The sequence below is a fragment of the Amblyraja radiata genome, chromosome 28 (genome assembly GCF_010909765.2).
Source record: "Amblyraja radiata isolate CabotCenter1 chromosome 28, sAmbRad1.1.pri, whole genome shotgun sequence".
Classification (NCBI taxonomy): Eukaryota; Metazoa; Chordata; class Chondrichthyes; order Rajiformes; family Rajidae; genus Amblyraja; species Amblyraja radiata.
Window position 1 is genome coordinate 8,791,611 of NC_045983.1, and position 21,485 is coordinate 8,813,095.

The 21,485-nt window shown below is 46.8% G+C and overlaps 1 protein-coding gene across 2 annotated transcripts; it reads right to left on the bottom strand.

Moving 5' to 3' along the window:
• Positions 1 to 1,295: 1,295 nt before the first annotated feature.
• glod4 (glyoxalase domain containing 4) lies at positions 1,296 to 21,463 on the bottom strand. Of its 2 annotated transcripts, XM_033045713.1 has the most exons (9): positions 21,187 to 21,463; positions 17,945 to 17,994; positions 14,054 to 14,174; positions 13,770 to 13,911; positions 11,350 to 11,486; positions 8,451 to 8,537; positions 6,059 to 6,172; positions 3,994 to 4,080; positions 1,296 to 1,764 (listed from the first exon to the last, which is right to left on the bottom strand). In XM_033045713.1, exons 1-9 carry the CDS (start codon positions 21,310 to 21,312, stop codon positions 1,699 to 1,701), a joined length of 930 nt encoding a protein of 309 aa, XP_032901604.1. In that variant the 5' UTR covers positions 21,313 to 21,463; the 3' UTR covers positions 1,296 to 1,698. The 2 variants fall into 2 exon arrangements, with proteins under 2 accessions (XP_032901604.1, XP_032901605.1); XM_033045714.1 differs by lacking the exon at positions 3,994 to 4,080 and having other exon boundaries at positions 21,187 to 21,335.
• Positions 21,464 to 21,485: the final 22 nt, after the last annotated feature.

Consider the following 21,485-nt stretch of genomic DNA (forward strand, 5'->3'; position numbering starts at 1 on the left):
GGGTTCAATCCTGACTACGGGTGCTGGCTGTACAGAGTTTGTACATCCTTGTCACAGCATTAGTTTTCTTTGGGTGCTCAGGTTTTTCTTTCCAAACTCCGAAGACTTATCGGTTTGTAGGTTAATTGACTTCTGCAAATTGTAAATTGTCCCTAGCGTGTAGGATAGTGCTAGTGTACGGCGTGATGGCTGCTCGGCACGGTATTCGGTGGGACAAAGGGCCTGTTTCCGTGCTGTACCTCTAAACTACACTACTTCGTAAACAGTGCAAAAAACTAAAAGTTCAGTATAATTGGGCGTTATAAATTGCCCCTTCTGTGTGGGTGAATGGTAGAATCTGGGGGGAGTGGATAGGTATGGAGGGCAATGCTTCCACACCTCAAAAAAAATAAAAATTCCTGAAATAGAATCCCATATTTCCTGGAATTTAATGGTATTTCCTGATATTTTCAAAATGGTTCGTGCGTGCTATTTGTTGTTGTTTTTTGCGGGCACAAGTAAACAACACAAAGAAGAACAAGGCAAAACACATCTATGTAAATACACTATCTACCTGCTCCTTGTTACTCACTTGTACAGTGTTATGCATGGCAGCTTTCGTTGCCTCCAACAGCTTTCGTTCTTTGTTTTTTCAACCTGCTCTCATGTCTCAGTCTCTGCTCTCTCGCTCCCTCTGTCTCACCCTCCCTCACTCCCCCCCTCCCCCTTTCCCTCCCATCCTCTCTCCATTCCTCCTTCTTCCTCCCTCCTTCGCCCTCTCTCCCTCCCCTTTCCATCCTCTCCCTCTCTCCCCCCCTCCCACTCTCCCTCTCTGTCCCTTGAGCCCACCACCCACTGTTCTGTAAAATCAAGGCCAATCCCAATGTTAAATCTGAACCCCCTGAATCCATCTAATCTCTGTCAGGTATGGAGGAAACATAGAAAATAGGTGCAGGAGTAGGCCATTCGGCCCTTCAAGCCTGCACCGCCATTTAATGTGATCAGGACAATTTGATCTTTAAATGTCCAGACTTGACTCCTCTTTCTTCCCAAATTCAAGGACTCAGCTCTGCATTCAAGAGCAATGCATCCACACAGTGCGGACTGCAGCAAGGTCCACACTTGTGTTCCTCACTGCATTCATGGGAACGTGTACAATGACTCGGTCACCTGCGTTTACCATCCCCTCGATCACCCCCAGAGGCACAATAACCCAACGTGACCCTCCATTGCCTCCAAACTGCCACTTCCTCTGCGTCCCTCCCAACAGATTCCCATTCCCAACGGCTGCAATAAAGGACACAAAGGCAAGACACTTGGTGGGAAGTGATGACTTTGGTTTAAGTGAGATATGAAGTACACAGAAAATGGGCTGGATGTAAAGTTGGACTCGTTCGCTTTACAATCTCCGAGCAAAACCCCCAAAAAAAGAACAGGACCCCAAAGAGCCCACCCAACGGCCACCACTGACAATGGTCCAGATCAACGAAATAAGGCAACGGTTCCGACAGTAACAAAAAGCAGAAACAACCATGTCAACATTGCCACCAACACTAAATGTAAATGGCCTGTATTGTCAGGCAGGGCAGACGGATGTAGGAGCAGGTCAATTTGCTTCCAAGAATGTTGTTGGTGTTGGAAGTCAAAGAAAAGAGTCCCGCGATAGAAATCACACTGGACGATGGACGGGGTGTGTGTCCGAGCCACTCCGGGCCTCCATCACGCCAACGGCTTATGCTGACGATTCTGCACGAACCATTGGGTGCTGTCGTCTGCTGCTATGGCCTGTAAAGAGTAAAGCAAGGGTCACCGAATGCAAGAGTTGGGAAGTTACAAAACACGTTAGACCACAATTGTGTGCAGTTATGGTCACATCTCTAGGGTGGCATGGTGGCGCAGTGATAAGAGTTGCTGCCTTACAGCACCAGAGATCCGGATTCCAACCTGACTACAAGCGCGGTCTGTACGGATGTTGTACATTCTCCCTGTGTCTGCGTGGGTTTTCTCCGGGTGCTCCGGTGTATTCCCAGATTCCAAAGACCTACAGGCTTGTTGGTTAATTGGCTTGATATAATTGTAAATTGTCCCTAGTGTGTGTATGATACAGCGTGGAAACAGGCCCTTCGGACCGCCGAGTCCGCGCCGACCAGCGATCCCCGCACGCTTACACTACCCTACACACATGGTGGCGCAGCGGTAGAGTTGCTGCCTTGCAGCGCTTGCAGCACCGGAGACCCGGGTTCGACACCGACCATGGGTGCTGTCTGTATGGAATTTTGTATGTTCTCCTCGTGACCACGTGGGTTTTTTTCTGAGATCTTCGGTTTCCTCCCACACTCCAAAGACGTACTGGTTTGTAGATTTATTGGCTTGGTATAGGTGTAAGTTGACCCTAGTGTGTGTAGGATAGTGTTAAGGTGCAGGGATCACTGGTCGAATGCGGACTCGGTGGGCCGAAGGGCCTGTTTCTGCGCTGTATGTCTAAACTGAACTAAACACACTAGGGACAATTTACAATTATACCAAGGCCAATTAGCGCACAAACCTGTACTTCTTTGATGTGTGGGAGGAAACCAGAGATCGCGGAGAGAACCCACGAAGGTCATGGGGAGAATGTCCAAACTCCGTACAGACAAGCACCTGTAGTCAGGCTCAAACCCGGGTCTCTGGCGCTGTAAGACAGCAACTCTACCGCTGTGCCACCATGCTGGAAATCTTGATATTTCACTAAAGTTTGTTGCTGGAGAAAAACAGCCATAGGGAATAGGGATGGATTTCGGCTATTCGGCCCATCAAGTCTACTCCACCATTCAATCATGGCTGATCTATCTCACCCTCCTAACCCCATTCTCCTGCCTTCTCCCCATAACACCTGACACTGGCTGTGTGGAGTGTGACAGTATCTATCTCCAAGTGCACCTGAAGAGGTTTGCTGGGGAAACTGACAAGGCAGCCTCTCAAACCTGCCTTGGACCAGCAGCTGTAGTACATATTATCACCCGTTGAGAGAAAGCATCCCATGGGAATACATCCCCCCTTATAACATGGGATTCAATGGGAAATAGGGTTTTCCGATGTGGAAAATTGCGATCGACAGTAGTGATTCATTGAAAGATACAGCATGGAAACAGGGCCTTCAGCCCACCGACTCCACGCCGACCACCGACCACCCGCATAATTTCCAGAAGCCAATTAACCTACAAACATGCGCATCTTTGGAATGTGGGAGGGAACCGGAGCGCCCGGAAAAAACCCATGCGGTCACAGGGAGAACGGACAAACTCCACACCCAGACAACGCCCGAAATAAAGAGAATGGTGCATCTCTTTATGGTGCAGCCCACACCATCCTGGCCACACACTCATCTCCCTGCTACCTTCAGGTAGAAGGTACAGGAGCCTGAAGACTGCAACAACCAGGTTCAGGAATAGCTACTTCCCCACAGCCATCAGGCTATTAAACCTGGCTCGGACAAATCTCTGATTATTAATAACCACTTTCTGTTATTTGCACTTTACCAGTTTATTTATTCATGTGTGTATATATTTATATCATGGTATATGGACACATTTATCTGTTTTGTAGTAAATGCCTACTATTTTTCTGTGTGCTTAAGCAAAGCAAGAATTTCATTGTCCTATACAGGGACGCATGACAATAAACTCACTTGAACTTGATCTCAACTGGAGGTGTAATTGCTGGCCCTGGTGGCTGGGCCGGTGGTGTGTGCAGATCTAACGTTAACAAGTACAAATCCTAATTCAGAAGGAGATGGTGTATCATTTAACATTGCAGCCTGACCTAACAACAGGTCCACAGACAGCACCCAAGGTGAAGATCGAGCCCGGTTCTCTGGCGCTGTGACACAGCAGCTCCACCGGCTGCTGCCGCCCCCTAATGAATGACGGCAGGAAGGTGAAGAAAGTCTGCCTGTTGTAGTGTTTTTGCTACCCCGTCAGGGCCGAGTTTGCACTGTGAACGAGGCGAGGCGAGGCTCGAGGTGGTGGTACTCACGTCATTCACTAGCTTGTCGCCATTCGGATCTATGGCGGAGAGTATACGGAAATTGGAATCGCCCACTAAGCAGATCTCATGCCCGTCCTTGTGGGGGTAAAGAACAACATAGCAGGATCCATTACACAGCATCTGAACAGTACGTCAACCTCAGCCAAACCACCAGGATAACAAACAGTGCCCAAGCTCAACAACAAACATCCACAGCACATCCACAGTGGGTCACGCAGCATCTATGCAGCGAATGGACAGAAGACGTTTTTAACAACTATATCTAGAAATCACTCTCAATTTGGTCTTGGCTACAAAGGCGAAAAATATATTTCATATTTATTTAAGTAACAATTTCACTTACTACAACTATCTGCTAACACGATACGATAAACTTTATTCATCCCCAGAGAGAAATTGGGCTGCCGGCAGTCACAATACACATGGTACACAAACACTTGAAATTAAAAGTGAAAACAACAAGAAAAAAGACAAGCGACTGTTGTCGTGTGCACAGCACCTTCAGTGGAAACAGATGAATACATTTTTCACCCAGAGAGCTGTGAATTTATGGAATTCCCTGCCACAGAGGGCAGTGGAGGCCAAATCACTGGATGTATTTAAGAGAAGGTTAGATTGAGCTCTAGGGGCTAGTGGAGTCAGGGGATATGGGGAGAAGGCAGGCACGGGTTATTGATAAGGGACGATCAGCCATGATCACAATGAATGGCGGTGCAGGCTCGAAGGGCCGAATGGCCTCCTCCTGCACCTATTTTCTATGTTTCTATCTATGTAAACAAACCCTGGGCAGAGGATTCTAAACTTGTGCCCCCCTCCTCCCCTCCCCCACACAGGGTCCCCCTTTGTCCCCCCACGCCGGGTTCCCACTGTCTTCCCTTCCCCCGTCACACTCATCGTCCACGAAGCCCCACCACCACCGATACTCCCGTTGCCACCGAGGCACACGCTGCCTCCGCTGCTGAGGCTCCTTCGGGCCAGACGGGCCTCGCCGCCCGGCTTCACCGCAGTCCCCTGGGAGGCCTGTCGGGCGCGTCGGGCCTACCGGGGCACGTTCCGATCGTCGGTTCCCCAGGACACACCTGCCACGTGCGGGGCACCCCGTGACTAAACCTCATGAACTTTTGCCACTTTGTCGGTGCCAAAACGTGGCAACAATTGTGTACTGCCTCTCTATATGATTTGACTGGGTCGTACGCAAAACAAAGCATTTCACTGTACCTAGGTACATGTAAGCAGTTTTGGGCCCCATATCTGAGAAAGGATGTGCTGCCATTGGAGAGGGTCTAGCGGAGGTTTACAAGCATGGTCCCAGGAATGAGTGAACATATGATGAGCGTTTGAAGCCACTGGGCCTGGACTCACTGGAGTTTAAAATGATGAGGGGGGGGGGGGGGAGGGGACTTAATTGAAACTTACTGAATAGCGAAGGCATTGACAGAGTGGATGTGGAGAGGATGTTTCCACTAGTGGGAGAGTCTAGGACCCGAGGGCTCAGCCTCAGAATAAAAGGACATGAAAAGGAAGTTCTTTAGTAAGAGGGTGGTGAATCTGTGGAATTCAATGTCACAGAAGGATGTGGAGGCCGTCAAAGGAATAGACAGATAGATGGATTCTTGATTAGTATGGGTGTCAGGCTTTATGGGGAGAAGGCAGGAGAATGGGGTTGAGGGAGAGATAGATCTGCCATGATTGAATGGCAGAGTAGATTTTAGTATAGTTTAGTTTAGAGATACAGCCAGCCCCCCACATTAAGGACAATTTACATTTATACCAAGCCAATTAACCTACAAACCTGTACATTTTTGGAGTGTGGGAGGAAACCAAAGAACTCAGAGAAAACTCACACGGTCTCTGGTGCTGCAAGCACTCATTGTGAGGCAGCAACTCTCCTGCTGCGTCACCATGCTGCCCTTGATGGGCCGAATGGCCTAATTCTGCTCCTATAACTTATGACAATAAAGTATCATTGAATCATTACTCAAAAGTCCACCATGTGCAGGTCTTTGTGCTGCCAGCAAATGTCCACAAACCGCCACAGTTACACAGTGCTTACCGGATCTGCCAGTATCACAACTTCCACTGGCACCTTCCCTGGTGTGTCCAGGCTCACCAATGCCATCAGTACCTTTTGTTTCTGTTTCCTCATCTTCGACTCGATAGCTGACAACTTAACAAAACATCAGCGTTACGGTCAATCTAAAATTGTTGAGCACAGATTCAGAAAAGACTGACTGGGACATTACCTGGACGCGCGGTACAAGGAGACGATGGATAAGATGGGACAGGGGGTGGGGGGGGGGTGACCTTATTGAAGTAGACAAAATCATGCGGGGTGCAGGAAGGAACTGCAGATGCTGGTTTAAACCAAAGATAGACAACAAAGCCAGAGGAAGCTATAGAAGCTATAATTATGACTTTTAAAAGACATTTGTACATTGGTTTGCATGGACGAGTGGGCTGAATGGCCTATTGTATGACTCTATGACCCTTCCTAAAATGTGTCAAGACTCCTACTCTTCAGACTACATTCCCCAAAAAAATACAAAAGCTTTCATTCATTGTACCTCCTCATACAGTGCTCTCCACAATGTTTGGGACAAAGACCCATCGTTTATCTGTTTGCCTCTGTACTCCACAATTTGAGATTTGTAATAGAAAAAAAATCACATGTGGTTAAAGTGCACATTGTTAGATTTTATTAAAGGCCATTTTTATACATTCTGGTTTCACCATGTAGAAATTACAGCTGTGTTTATACATAGTCCCCCAATTTCAGGGCACCATAATGTTTGGGATACATGGCTTCACGGGTGTTTGTAATTGCACAGATGTGTTTAATTGCCTCCTTAATGCATATATATGAGAGCTCTCAGCACCCAGTCCTTTCCATCACCTTTGGAAACATTTATTGCTGTTTATCAACACGAGGACCAAAGTTGCGCCAATGAAAGTAAAAAAAGCCATTATAAGACTGAGAAACAAGATTAAAACTATTTTGAGACATCAGCCAAAGCTTAGCCTTAACAAAATCAACTTTTTGGAACATCATTGAGAAGAAAGAGAGCACTGGTGAGCTTACTAATCACAAAGGGACTGGCAGGCCAAGGTAGACCTCCACAGCTGATGACAGAATAATTTTCTCGATAACAAAGAAAAATCCACAAACACGTGTCCGACAGATCAGAAACACTCTTCGGGAGTCAGGTGTGGATTTGTCAATGACCACTGTCCGCAGAAGACTTCATGAACAGAAATATAGAGGCTACACTGCAAGATCCAAACCACTGGTTAGCTGCAAAAATAGGATGGCCAGGTTACAGTTTGCCAAGTACTTAAAAGAACAACCACAGTTCTGGAAAAGGGTCTTGTGGACAGATGAGACGAAGATTAATTTATATCAGAGTGATGGCAAGAGCAAAGTATGGAGGAGGGAAGGAACTGCCAAAGATCCAAAGCATACCACCTCATCTGTGAAACACGGTGGTGGGGGTGTTATGGCCCGGGCATGTATGGCTGCTAAAGATACTGGCTCACCTATCTTCATTGATGATACAACTGCTGATGGTAGTAGCATAATGAATTCTGAAGTGTATAGACACATCCTATCTGCTCAAGTTCAAACAAATGCCTCAAAACTCATTGGCTGGCAGTTCATTCTACAGCAAGACAATGATCCCAAACATACTGCTAAAGCAACAAAGGAGTTTTTCAAAGCAAAAAAAAGTCAATTCTTGAGTGGCCAATTGATCTGAACCCAATTGAGCATGCCTTTTATACACTGAAGAGAAAACTGAATGGGACTAGCCCCCAATGCAAGCATAAGCTAAAGATGGGTGCAATACAGGCCAGCAGAGCATCACCAGAGAAGACACCCGGCAACTGGTGATGTCCATGAATCACAGACTTCAAGCAGTAATTGCATGCAAAGGATATGCAACAAAATACTAATCATGACTACTTTCATTTACATGACATTGTTGTGTCCCAAACATTATGGTGCCCTGAAATGGGGGGGGGGGGGGGGGGGACTATGTATAAACATTGTTGTGATTTCTACATGGTGAAACCAAGATGTATAAAAATGGCCTTTATTACAATCTGACAATGTGCACGTTAACCGCATGTGATTTGTTTTCTATCACAAATCTCAAATTGTGGAGTAGAGGCAAATAAATAAATGATGGGTCCTTGTCCCAAACATTATGGAGGGCACTAGATAACCTCTCCCATGACTCTCAGTCTGAAGAAGGGCCTTAACAGGAAACATCACCTATTCCTTTTCTGCAGAGATGCTGCCCGACCTGCTGAGTTACTCCAGCATTTTGTGTCTACCTTCAAAATCCCATCAGGACAGATCCTGTTGTTCCAAGGAAGGTACAGTAAATCGCACCTTTCATTTACAATAATGAGTGGTCATTCGCCCCTCGACTCAACCCCATCATTACCTGCTTCTTCGGACAAGAGAAAGCATTTCTTCCAAATCCTGAGGCATGATCGATGGCGACTCCGATATCCTTGAGCTCCACCTTGCACTGTAACGTAAGCAAGACAACACATCATAGCCCAAAACACAAAGTTCTCCAGGAACACAGCTGGTCAGGCAGCTTCTGCGGAGAGAAATGGAGAAGTGCTGTTTCGGGTCTAGCTCCACCCTCAGACGTCACTGCCCAATTGAGTTTGCTTTTCAACACTGGTCATGGCTCAGTTGGAAGCAAGACACAAAATGCTGGAGTAACTCAGCGGGATTGGCAGCATCCCTGGAGGGAAGGAATGGGTGACTTTTCGGGAGTCAGGGAGAGGGAGTCTAGAGATATGGTAGGGCAAGGTGTGAAAATGACAGATCAAAGCAGATGTTGATCAAGGAAACGTAAAATGGTTAATTGTTGGAGAAATCAATATTCATATGCTGGTTTGGAACCAAACTCGTTGCTAAGTCACGAGGTTGTGGGTTCGATTCCCATCCCCACGACTCTGCCACAAAGATCTGAGCAGATAGGCTTAAGGATTGCTGGGAGGTGCTATCTTCTGGGCTCCATGTTGTAGGAAAGATGTTGTCAAGCTGGAAAGGGTACAGAGAAGATTTACGAGGATGTTGCCACAACTAGAGGGTCTAAGCTATCAGGAAGTTGTACGCTGGGTAGACATAAAATGCTGGTGTAACGCAACGGGACAGGCAGCATCTCTGGAGAGAAGAAATGGGTGACATTTTCGGTCGAGACCCTTCTTCAGACTGATGTAGTCCGAGACAGTAAGACTGGTGGGAGAACTGCGAAGGGGGAGGGGATGGAGAGGGAGGGGAAGCAAGGGTAATTTGAAGCTAGAGAAGTCAATGTTCATACCGCTGGGGCATAAGCTACCCAAGTGAAATATGAGGTGCTGTTCCTCCAATCTGCGCCGGGCCTCACTCTGACAATGGAGGAGGCCCAGGACTGAAAGGTCAGATTGGGAATGGGAGGGGAAGTTAAAGTACTGAGCAACCGAGAGATCAGGTAGGTTAAGGCGGACTGAGCGGAGGTGTTCAGTGGAACGATCGCCGAGCCTGCGCTTGGTCTCACCGATGTACAGGAGTTGACACCTGGAACAGCAGATACAGTAGATGAGGATGGAGGAGCTGCAAGTGAACCTCTGCCTCACCTGAATGAGACTGTCGGGGTCCTTGGATGGAGTCGAGGGGGGGGGGGGGGGAGAGGTAAAGGGAAAGGTGTTGCATCTCCTGCCGTTACAGAGGAGAGTACCTGGGGAGTACGCTGGGACTCTATTCCCTGGAGCGCAGGAGGGTGAGAGGTGATCTTATAGAGGTGTATAAAATCATGAGCGGAATACATTGGGTAGATGCACAGAGTCTCTTGTCCAGAGGAGGGGAAGAGTATCGAGGACCAGAGGACAGTAGGACATAGGTCCTCTAGTCCTCCTGAATCGAGGACCAGCGGACATAGGTTTAAGGTAAAGGGGAAAAGATTTAATAGGAATCTGAGGGGTGAAGTTTTCACACAAAGGGTGGTGGGTGTATGGAACAAGCTGCCAGAGGAGGTAGGCGAGTCTGGGACTGTCCCAACATTTAAGAAATATTTAGACAGGGATAGGACAGGTTTGGAGGGATATGGACCAAACACAGGCAGGTGGAACTAGTGTAGCTGGGACATGTTGGCTAGTGTGGGCAAGTTGAGCCGAAGGGCCTGTTTCCAGGCTGTATCACTCGATGACTCTGCGATGCTAAAGCAAGATTCTGTCTTTCTCTGTCACGTGGACATGAACGATGACCAGTCGAGGTTTTGAAGGCCTCTAATGGTTAACCCAGTAACTGAACCGCTGCTTTGCCAATCCCCTCCACAGTGACACAGTCAGTAGAACTGCCCCTTCACAGATCCAGCACCCTGGGCTCATTCAGTGCCTTCTGCGTGGACCGTGTATATTCTTCCTGAGATCTCGCCGTTTTGTCCAGGCACCCCGATTTCCTCTCGCATCTCAAAAACGCGCGGGCCGATGGTCACTAAACATTTTTGCCAGTGGTTTGTCTCTCAAGCAGTAGAATCGGGGGGGGGAGAGATGGTGGAAATGTGGGGAGAATAGATGGCAGGGAAAAATGTGTGGGAGAATGGGATTGCTTTGTTAGACAGCACGCATTTGATGGGGAAAAGTAGGTTCCTTCTATGTTGTGAGGAGCTCTTCCTCACAACAGGTGAGGAAGAGCTCTTCCCTTCTTCCTCCTTTTCCTGTTCTCAACTCAAACCCACAGTCAGAGCAACTTCATTTAATCATGGAACAGCACAGGAAAAGGAGATTCATCTGTGCCGAACATGAGGGCAAGACCAATTTTTATCTGCCTGCATATAATCCATATCCCTCCATTCCTTGCCTTTCCAAGAGTCTTGTAAGTGCCTCTATTGTAATCTGCCTTCACCGCCACACCAGGCAGCGTGTTCCAGGCACCCAACACCCTTTGTGTAAAAAACGTACCCTGCACATCCCCTTGACACTTTGCCCCATTTCACCTGAATGCGATGCCCTCTAGTATTTGATATTTTCATCCAGAGAGAAAGGCTCTGACAGTCTACCGTACCTATGCCTTTCATAAATCTAAGTCTGTCCCAAAGATAGACTCAACATGCTGGAGTAACTCAGTGGGTCAGCATCTCTGGACATTTGTCCAACCTCTTCCTGTAGCTAATACCCACTAATCTAGACATTATTCTGGTAAATTGTCTCAGTACCCTTTCCAAAGATTCCATGTTCTTCCTGTAATGAGGGGGGGGGAGGCAAACAAAACTTCACACAATATTCCAAAGTGACCCAACCAAAGTCCTACAATTTGTCATCTGTCGATGCAATTTGACCATGGCTCACCTGATCATCTGCAAAACACAGCTGGGCCACCATATTGGTGTCATCTCTGTCGTAGATTTTCATCCCAAGCAGCTTGGTCCAGTAATTAATCGCACGCTGGAGGTCTGACACCGCCAGGCTTACCTTCTGCACCGGATCTGCAGAGGCAACATGGGATCTGAGCATCACTTGACATGAAACACACACTGTTTGGAACAAACATTAAGGAATAACCCAATGGCCATTTGCTCAAACCTCTCACATCAGAGCCCAGTACTCAGAGAATGCATGGGGTACTCACGATGCTTAGACCAAGCAGCCTATTGCCATACTCACATCCTGCAGTCCAATTGTAGAAGATAGACACAAAATGCAGGTCAGGCAGCATCGCTGGAGAAAAGGAATGGATTACGTTTTGGGTCGAGACCCTTCTTCAGACTGACAATCAGGGGAGAGGGAAAGTAGAGGTATGAAAAGGAACAGAACAAACAGAGCCGGCACCGATGAAAGGTGGAGCCCACAATGGTCCATTGTTGGCTGTGGAAGAGGTGATAATGAAGGGATAGTGAAAACAGCATCTCTTTTCCAATTATAGAACTCGTGTCATAGAACAAGAGCGGACCTGTTGGCCGGCGCAGAGCCGTGCAAGCACACCTGGTTGCCACCATTAACAACTGGCGGTTGGCTGAGAACGAGAACGGATACGATGACAACTGAGAGCATATGATCCCAGGAATTAGTGGGTTAACATATGACAAGCGTTTGTCGGCACTGGGCCTGTACTCGCTGGAGTCTAGATGAATGAGGGGAGACCTCATTGAAACGTACAGAATAGTGAAAGGCTTGGATAGAGTGGATGTGGAGAGTATGTTTCCACTCATGAGTGAGTCTAGGACAGAGGTCATGTCCTCAGAATTAAAGGACATTCTTTTACGAAGGAGATGAGGATGAATTTCTTTATCAGAGGGTGGTGAATCTGTGGAATTATTTGCCACAGAAGGCAGTAGAGGCCTAGTCATTGTATATTTTTATGGCGGAGATAGATAGATTTTTGATTAGTACAGGCGTCACCCATTCCTTCTCTCCAGAGATGCTGCCTATCCCGCTGAGTTACTCCAGCATTTTGTGTCTTGCTTCCAACTGAGCCATGGCACCTACAGGTCAGCTGCAGAGGCGGTCGGGCAAAGAGAGGGATGTCAGATCGCAGGCCGACAGTAACCTGGGGCTTACCTGGATCAGGGGCGCTCCACTACTTCCAACCAGTGGAACGGACTTGGACTATTTATTTTTAAACGGTGTCAATATACGACGACAGTCATCTTTGGCACCAGCAGTAGCCCCCACCCCCCCACACACACACGTCAGTACACTGCCCGGATCTTACAGTCTCTGTTCTCACTGCCAGTCGGACATGACGCAAGGGGCCTTCTCCCTGTTTCATTGTCCTCTGCATGGCTCTGCCCAGCCCAGAGACAAGCTCTGTAGGGAAGAACTGCAGATGCTGGTTTAAATTAAAGAGAGACCTAAGACATAATATGCTGGAGTAACTCAGCAGGACAGGCAGCATCCCTGGACAGAAGGAATGCGTGACGTTTTGGGCAGAGACCCTTCTTCAGACAAGCTCAATAGCAAGTGAGACCCTGTCCTGTAAAGCAGTAAAGTGATTTGCCTTGTTATTCTTCGACAGGTATAGGCATTGGTTTATTATTCATTATTGTTACTGCGGTGGAATAACTTTGGGTGCTATCTAAGTAAAAGCCTTCCCGAGCACAATCAAAAACCATTCAACAGATAATGCAAAGAGAATGGAATCTGCGCAGAATGTAGTGTTACAGCTACAAAGAAAGTGCAGCTTAAAAAAGCGCAGAAGCCACAACAGGGTAGATTGGTGGTGGTCAGGAATACATCCTTACATCCTATGGGAGTTCTGTTCAAGAGTCTCATAACAGCAGGGATGAAGCTGTTTTCATGAATCTGGTCATAGGGTCTCCTTGGAGAGAGGGGGGGAAGAGGGAATGACCGGAGTGTGAGTGTCCTTGATTGTGTTGAAACAAGGAACTGCAGATGCTGGTTTACGCAAAAGGACACAAAATGCTGGAGTAACTCAGCGGGTCGGGGATCATCTGTGGAGAAAGTGGATAGGCGACGATTTGGGTTGGGACCCTTTGTCAGACTAATGGCTACGTTGGCCCCTTTCCCTGGGCAGTGCGACGTAATGTGTGATTAACTGGGCTACACCGACAACTCTTTGCAATTTCTAGGGGCGGAACAGTGGTGAAACCAAGCTGCCATGCATCTGATAGGATGCCTTTTGTGGGGGGACTTTATAGAAATTGGTTGAACTTCCTTCTTTTCCGAACACAAGGTCAAATCCTGTGCCAACTTGTGTCAGACGTTTAACAACAATAACAGATTAAAAGTACGTCAATCTGCATCCCAACCTTTCGGAGGTTCGTCCTTATCCACCACATAGAATTTGTATCCTCCTGGGGACTCGATTACAATCCCTTCCGGTGTTTCGGTCAGTGGCCACCCTGCCTGCTTGACCTTTTCTACTATCTCTTTCGACTGAATGGTGATCCCCTAGGGAAGGAGAGATAATGCAAGACTGGTTTTAACAACGGGGCTCTTCCGCAATTCAATTTATCGGCCTTTGACCGTGCTTACCAAACAAAAATTATATCCCAAGCCAGTAGGAAAATGGATGGTTAAGAGAGACACTTACCAGGAAGTCATTGCCCAAGCGATATCCAGCCACTCCATAGTTATAAGTTAACTCAACTGCAAAGTGATTTTCCTCCGCACCATAGCCAACCATGGTCTTGCTCCATTTGCCATCGTAAGGCCTGGAACACAGTGTAGAAAGTTCAGGATACTTAGTTTCTGCAGCTCACATTCTTGCACTGTCAGCATTCAACAAAAAATTTTTAAATGCACGATTTGCTGTGGCAGAATTAAGGCTATTCAGAGCAGGGGTGTTCAAGACATACTGTCCCTTCCCTGCACCCAATGGTGAAGAGAAGCTACAGTAATGACAGAAGATTCCAAACTCAGCTGTGGCATTGAATCGATTGAAAAATACAACATGGATATTGGCCCCACCGCTCACCCAGTCGACGCTGACCATCGATCACCTCACTTTCACGCCCACTGCCTACACAACTCGGGGCAATTTACAGAGGACAATTAACCTACAAACCTGCAGCTCTTTGTGATGACGGAGGAAACCGGAGTACCCGGAGGATATCTGCATGGTCACGGGGAGAACGTGCAAACTCCACACAGTCAACACCCGAGGTCAGGATCGAACCCGGATTTTTAGCTCTACCAGCTGTGCCACCTCATATAGTCTGGTTTAGTTGACCGGGAACTCCTGGTTTGGACACTGTGAAAATACTTTGACACCTGTATGAATAGTGCACCATTGTCAGCAGCCACAGGCTGCCCATTGAATGTTTCATCCAAGAGATGGCATCTTTGACACTGCAGCACTTCCTCCCTGTATTACAAAAACAGCACCACATACTACATGCTCAAGTCCCAACAAGCTCCCGGAGGACTGGAGAATAGCCTATGTTGTTCCTTGATTAAGGGAAGTAAAGATAATCCAAGTATTATAGGTTGGCGAGCCTTACATCGGTAGTTGGGGAGCTAAGGGCGAGGGTTCTTTGGGATAAGATTTACGCTCACTTGAATGCGAATGGGGTAATTAGGGACAGCCGCCATGGCTTTGCCCGTGGAAGGTCATGTCGTACAAAGTTGATTTTAGTATTTTTGAGGTGGCGACAAGGATGATTGATGAGGGTAGGGCAGTGCATGTTGCCTACATGGATTTTAGTAAGGCATTTGATAAAGTACTCCATGGGAGGCTGTTTCAGAAGATCCTTCATGAAGACAGAACCAAAGTACTTGTTTAATCAGCCTGCCATTTCCTTTTTTTCCGTTATAAATTCACCTGTTTCTAACTGTAAGGGACCAACGTTTGTCTTCCCTATTCTTTTCTTCTTCACATATCTATAGAAGCTTTTAGTCAGTTTTTATATTCCCCGCAAGCTTTGTGTCATGCTCTATTTCCCCCCTCTTAATTAAGCCCTTCACCCTCCTCTGTTGAGTTCTAAATTTTTCCCAATTTATATGCCTCTTCCTTGGATTTAACACTATCCCTAATTTCCCTCGTTAACCACATTAGCTACCCTGTTTTATTTTTACGCCAGACAGGGATGAACAATTGTTGTAGTTCATCCAAGCGATCTTTAAATCTTTGCCCTTGCATCTCCACCGTCAACCCTTTAAGTATCATTTGCTAGTCTATCCTAGCCAATTCCGGTCTCGTACCATCTGTAGGAGCCATTTATGCATAAGTTAGTTACTATCAACTAAAACAACAGGGAGTGGGCCAGATCAGACAGGAGCTGGCACAGGAGAGAAGACACATTTTTTTACCAATTCAGATAGTAAGAACGGAAAGCTACGATTTGTATAAGAATAAAGAGGATCTGGTATGTTCACTTCTTTGTTTCTCAACTTCAATAAAGAATCAATTAAACTGGAAATAATGACTGGAAGATTCCACACCTCCCTGTCAGTGTAGTAATGGCAATCAAAAGTAGGACACTGGAAAGTTAAGAAATTGCCATTACACTAAAGGTAAAAACTGTGTCTTCTCTCCAGTGCCAGCTCCCGTCTGATCTGACCACTCCGTCATTTTACTTAGTTCAATGTAAGTCACGCCCATCTGCGTATCAAAATCCCACCCTCAAGCATACAAAACAATACAGATAGAAATATCTAGACAAAATACTAAAATATACTAACAGTAACTAACTTACGCATGAATGGCTCCTACACACTGGCCCTTAGTTGTTCTACGTATATAACGAAGCCAGTACTAATAAACAGTAAAAAGAGCTATAAAAGCTTAACATAGAAACATAGAAAATAGGTGCAGGAGTAGGCCATTCGGCCCTTCAATATGATCATGGCTGATCATCCAAATCAATATCCCATACCTGCCTTCTCTCCATACCCCATTATCCCTTTAGCCACAAGGGCCATCAGCTCCTGTCTGATCTGGCACAACTCCCTCTTAAATCTAGCCAATGAACTGGCCTCAACTACCTTCTGTGGCAGAGAATTCCACAGATTCACCACTCTCTGTGTAAAAAATGATTTTTTCATCATGGTCCTAAAAGACTTCCCTCTAATCCTTAAACTGTGACCCCTTGTTCTGAAATTCGGGAATAATCGGGAATAATCTTCCTATATCTAGCCTGTCCAACCCCTTAAGAATGTTGTAAGTTTCTATAAGATCCCCCCTCAATCTTCTAAATTCTAGCGTGTACAAGCCGAGTCTATCCAGTCTTTCTTCATTTGAAAGTCCTGCCATCCCAGGAATCAGTCTGGTGAACCTTCTCTGCACTCCCTCTATGGCAAGAATGTCTTTCCTCAGATTAGGAGACCAAAACTGTACGCAATACTCCAGGTGTGGTCTCACCAAGACCCATTACAACTGCAGTAGAACCTCCCTGCTCTTATACTCAAATCCTTTTGCTATGAAAACATATTATCAAAAATAAAAGATATGCACTATGTGTTAGCATTCAAACTACTTCAGTGATTCTTCAATCTTCTTCTTTGGCTTCTGGGAGCAGACATATCTTGCTTATCGGTCTTACCAAGATGTTGTTCTTAGTCTGAAGTCGTACTGTGCGCACAAAATCCTTTGCCTTGGTATGATCTCCAATATTCTGCCAGGAACTTCGTGGTGCAGTTAAATCAACCACCAAAACGATATCACCTGGAATAAAGCTTCTTCTTACCCTTGACCATCATTGTCGTTCTGGGGTTCGAGGCAAGTATTCCTGTGTCCACCGTTTCCAAAAAAGATGTGCCATATATTGTACCTGTCTCCATCTGCGTCGAATGTACAAATCCTCGCTCACAAAGAGCCCAGGTGGTAGTATTGACTTGGTCTTCAACAGAAGAAGATGATTCGGTGCAAGTGCTTCCAGGTCCCTTGGATCACCAGAACTCCTGGTAATAGGTCGACCATTTAAAATTGTTTCAATTTCACAAAAGAAAGTTTGCAATCCTTCATCGTCCAGAACTTGTTGTTTAAGAGCAGAGTGCAGCACATTTTGAACCATGCTGATCAATCGTTCCCAAACACCGCCGTGATGGGATCCTGCTAGGGGACTAAAGTTCCACCTTATCCCTTGCTGAAGCATAGCATTCTGGATGTTATTCTGATTTAAGCCATCGAGCGCTTCTCTCAATTCTCTTTCAGCTCCGATAAAATTTGTGCCATTATCTGATCTTAAAGATGAAGCTTTAGACAATCTCTAATTGCCTTTGAGAAGATGCATTACAATGCTAAGAAGTATATTCTGCACTATCTACTCCTTTGCTTCATCTATTGTACCGGAGATTGCCTTTGGATACCAGGCAAAACAAAGCTTTGCACTGTATCTCGTTACACGTGACAGTAATAAACCCAAGTCCTTTGCATTCACTCCACAGATGCTGCCTGCCCACTGAGTTACTCCAGCAGTGTTGTTTGTGCTCAATTACTTTCAATCATCCTTCACTTCCACAAGCAACGCAAGCCTTTACTCACCCATTGCAAGTAGCTTTGCAGCCTTCTTGAAATTCCTCATGTCGCAGAACCTATACAAACATCCAACATCAGGTTAGTATTGAATAGGAAGGAACTGCAGAAGCTGGTTTAAACCGAAGATTGACCACAAAAAGCTGCGGGGCAGGCAGCATCGTTGGAGAGAAGGAATGGGAGACATTTCGGATTGAGACCCTTCTTCAGACTGAAAGACACGAGAAACGGAAACGAGTGATATAGACGAAGATGTAGAGATGTAGAACAATGAATAAAAGATAGGCAAAAAAGTCACGATGATAAAGGAAACAGGCGCATTGTTAGCTGTTTGTTGGGTGAAAACAAGAAACTGGTGCGAGTTGGATGGAGATGCTGCCTGTCCTGCTGAGTTACTCCAGATTTTTGTGTCTATATTAGGTTAGTATTCTTGGGGCAGAGACCAGGAAGACACCTGATGGAGATACTTAAAATTACAAAGGGACTAGACGAGAAAAACCTTTCCACGTTGGAGCAAAGGGTAAGAGCCAGAGGACAGAAGGCCAGTAATTGGTGAGTGGACATTCTGAAGCTTGGTGCAGCCATCACAAAGAAACCACAGGGTAAAGCTCTGTTCATGTTATGAGCAGAATTAGGCCATTCGGCCCATCAGGTCTACCCTACCATTCAATCATGGCTGATCTATCTTACCCTCTCAACCCTATTCTCCTGCCTTCTCCCCATAACCCCTGACACCCGTACTAATCAAGAACTAATCAACCCCTGACACCACGTATTAACCCGTGCCAATCTCTGCCTTAAAAATACCCGTTGACAGCCGATTACAGCAATGAATTCTACAGGTTCACCACCCTCTGGCTGAAGAAATTCCTCCTCATCTCCTTTCTAAAGATACGTTCTTTTATTCAGGCTATTGGGGTCAGGGCAACAACCTCTCCCCGAATGTCAGCAAGACGAAGGAGCTAGTTATCGATGATGTACCATAGAGGGCATACTGTTGGGATGCATCGCAGCTTGGTTTGGCAACAGCTCTGCATGAGACATGGACAAGGTAGGCCCAAGGGCTTGTTGCTCTTGTACATGCTCTATGACTGGAGACTGGTCTTGGGAATGAGAGGAGATGGGATGCAGGAGGGGAGTTCAGTACCTGGTAGGAGGGGGTCTAGCTTCCAGCATTCAAGATGGAAACTGCAGCAGCATAAGGTTGAATACACAAATTCCAGTCTTGATAACAAAATCACGAGAGGAATAGATCACAGAGTCCCTTGCCCAAAATGGTGGAATCGAGTACCAGAGGACATAGGTTTCAGGTTAGAGGGGGAGTGGGGGGGAGATTTAATAGGAACATGAGGGGTAACGTCTTCACACGAAGGATGGTGGATGTATGGAACGAGCTGCCGGAGGAGATAGTTGAGGCAGGGACGATCGCAACATGCAAGAAACATTTAGACCAGGTTAATGATATGGACCAAACGCAGGAAGGTGGAACTAGTGTAGATGGGACATGTTGGTCGGTGTGGGCAGGTTGGGCTGAAGGGCCTGTTTCCACTCTCTATGATTCCATGACTCTAAGTAACTACAACCTCCCAAACGTTTGGACAGGTTTGAGCAGACAATTTATAATGATGGGAAAAAAACAGGGCCTAATCAAAGGTAGACACGAAATGCTGGAGTAACATCATCTCTGGAGAGAAGGAATGGGTGGTGTTTCGGGTCAAGACCCTTCTTCAGACTGCTTACCTTTTGTACCTTATTGCATTTGGAATGGAGAAGTCGCGACTTTTGTGCAAAGTAAGAGTAAAGTACAACTCCTGTAATTAACATATCAATCTACCTCACATCTGTACTGCCTAAGTTGTTATCTTTTTTGGTGTATACATGTCCTGCTGTGCCGACTTAACTTTGGAGTTGCAATCACAGCCTTTGACTGACACTTCTCTCCTTGTGCAAGTATAACCCACTGCTGATGGTTAATCTTATAGTTCCTTGAGTCTTATGAAAGGGTCGACCGTCAAATCTAGCCTGCAATCCACATTCAATGGAGAAGATAACGTGGATGTGGGATTAGTGGGTGGCACAGTAGTGGAGTTGCTGATTGACAGATCCTGTCTATGGGTGCTGTCTGTATGGAGTTTGTACCTTCTCTGACCGCGTGGGTTTTCCCCAGTTTCCTCTACAGCCCAAATAAACGTGGGTTTGTAGGTTAATTGGCCTCTATTGTGTAGGATAGAACTAGTGTACGGGTGATTGCTGGTCGGTGCGGACTCGGTGGGTTGAAGGGCCTGTTTACATGCTGTATCTCTAAACTAAACTAAACAGATCACAAGAACTTAAGAGCCCATTCATTGGGTGCACATAGCTCAACCCATACAAGATGGATCCTGTAGTGTGGTTTCCTATGCGCACTGCCGGAATGCCCTACTGCCAGACCCTACCATCAAGCACCAAGAATTTGGTTGTCTAGCAGTGACAAGTGTCTGGCAGGTTGTCCGTCAGATCTTTCCTCGACCGTCAGTACCTTACTACTTACGAAATAAATGTAGGAAGCCAGCTAAAGAAGGGTCTCGACCCAAAACTTCACTTATTCCTTCTCTCCAGACAGGACACGTGACCCCATATGTCTATCTTAGGAATTGGCAGTCATTGGCTGATCAGGGAAAAGAAGCAAAATATCTGGATAAATGTGAGTTAAACCTGAGTTATTACCAGGCTGAGGCTGGGAATGCAGAGGTCCTAGGAACTGGCTGAGAACATGTTAGACACAAAGTACTGGAGCAGCTCAGCAGGACAGGCACATCTCTGGAGAGAAAGAACAGGTGATGTTTCAGGTCGAGACCCTTCTACAGACCGAGTCAGGGGAGAGGGAGATTAGAGATATGGAAGGTTAAGGTGCGAAAAACAACAGATCAAAGCAGACAGTGATAAAAGAAATGTAGTATGGTTCATGGTTGATCGAGGGGAAGGTGACACACAATCAGTCAAATTAATCAGGAGGACAGTGAAACTGGTCAGAGAACTAGTGTGGGGGAGGGATGGAGAGATAGGGTTACATGAAGTTAGTGAAATCAGTGTTCATACAGCTGAGTGGGTGGATGTCAAGCACCCTCCAAGACAAGGGGAGGGGGCGTGGGGAGGAGTGTAGGAAGGAAGTGCAGATGCTGGTTTACACATACACTGGGACAAGCAGCATCTGGGCCGGGCCGCCGCCACCAGTGACTGAGGGGGGTGGACGACACCGACATCCCACTCACCTTCATGCCCAGGACCTCCCTGAAAAACTTGAAGGTGACCTCCCGGTCACCCACCCTGATGACGAAGTGCAGCGCCCGGCCCTGCACCACGAAATCGGACCGTCTGCGTGACCAGGCGATCCCCATGAGACCCCGCCTCACGTCACCCCGGCACCACTTCGCCCCCCCACGTCCTCATGTGACCCCGGCGCCACTTCACCACCTCTCCCCACCCCCCTCCCTCTTGCTCTCTATGTCGCCCCCGGCCCCACCGTGACCCCGGCACCGCGTCATCAATCCCTCATGTGACCCCGCCCCGT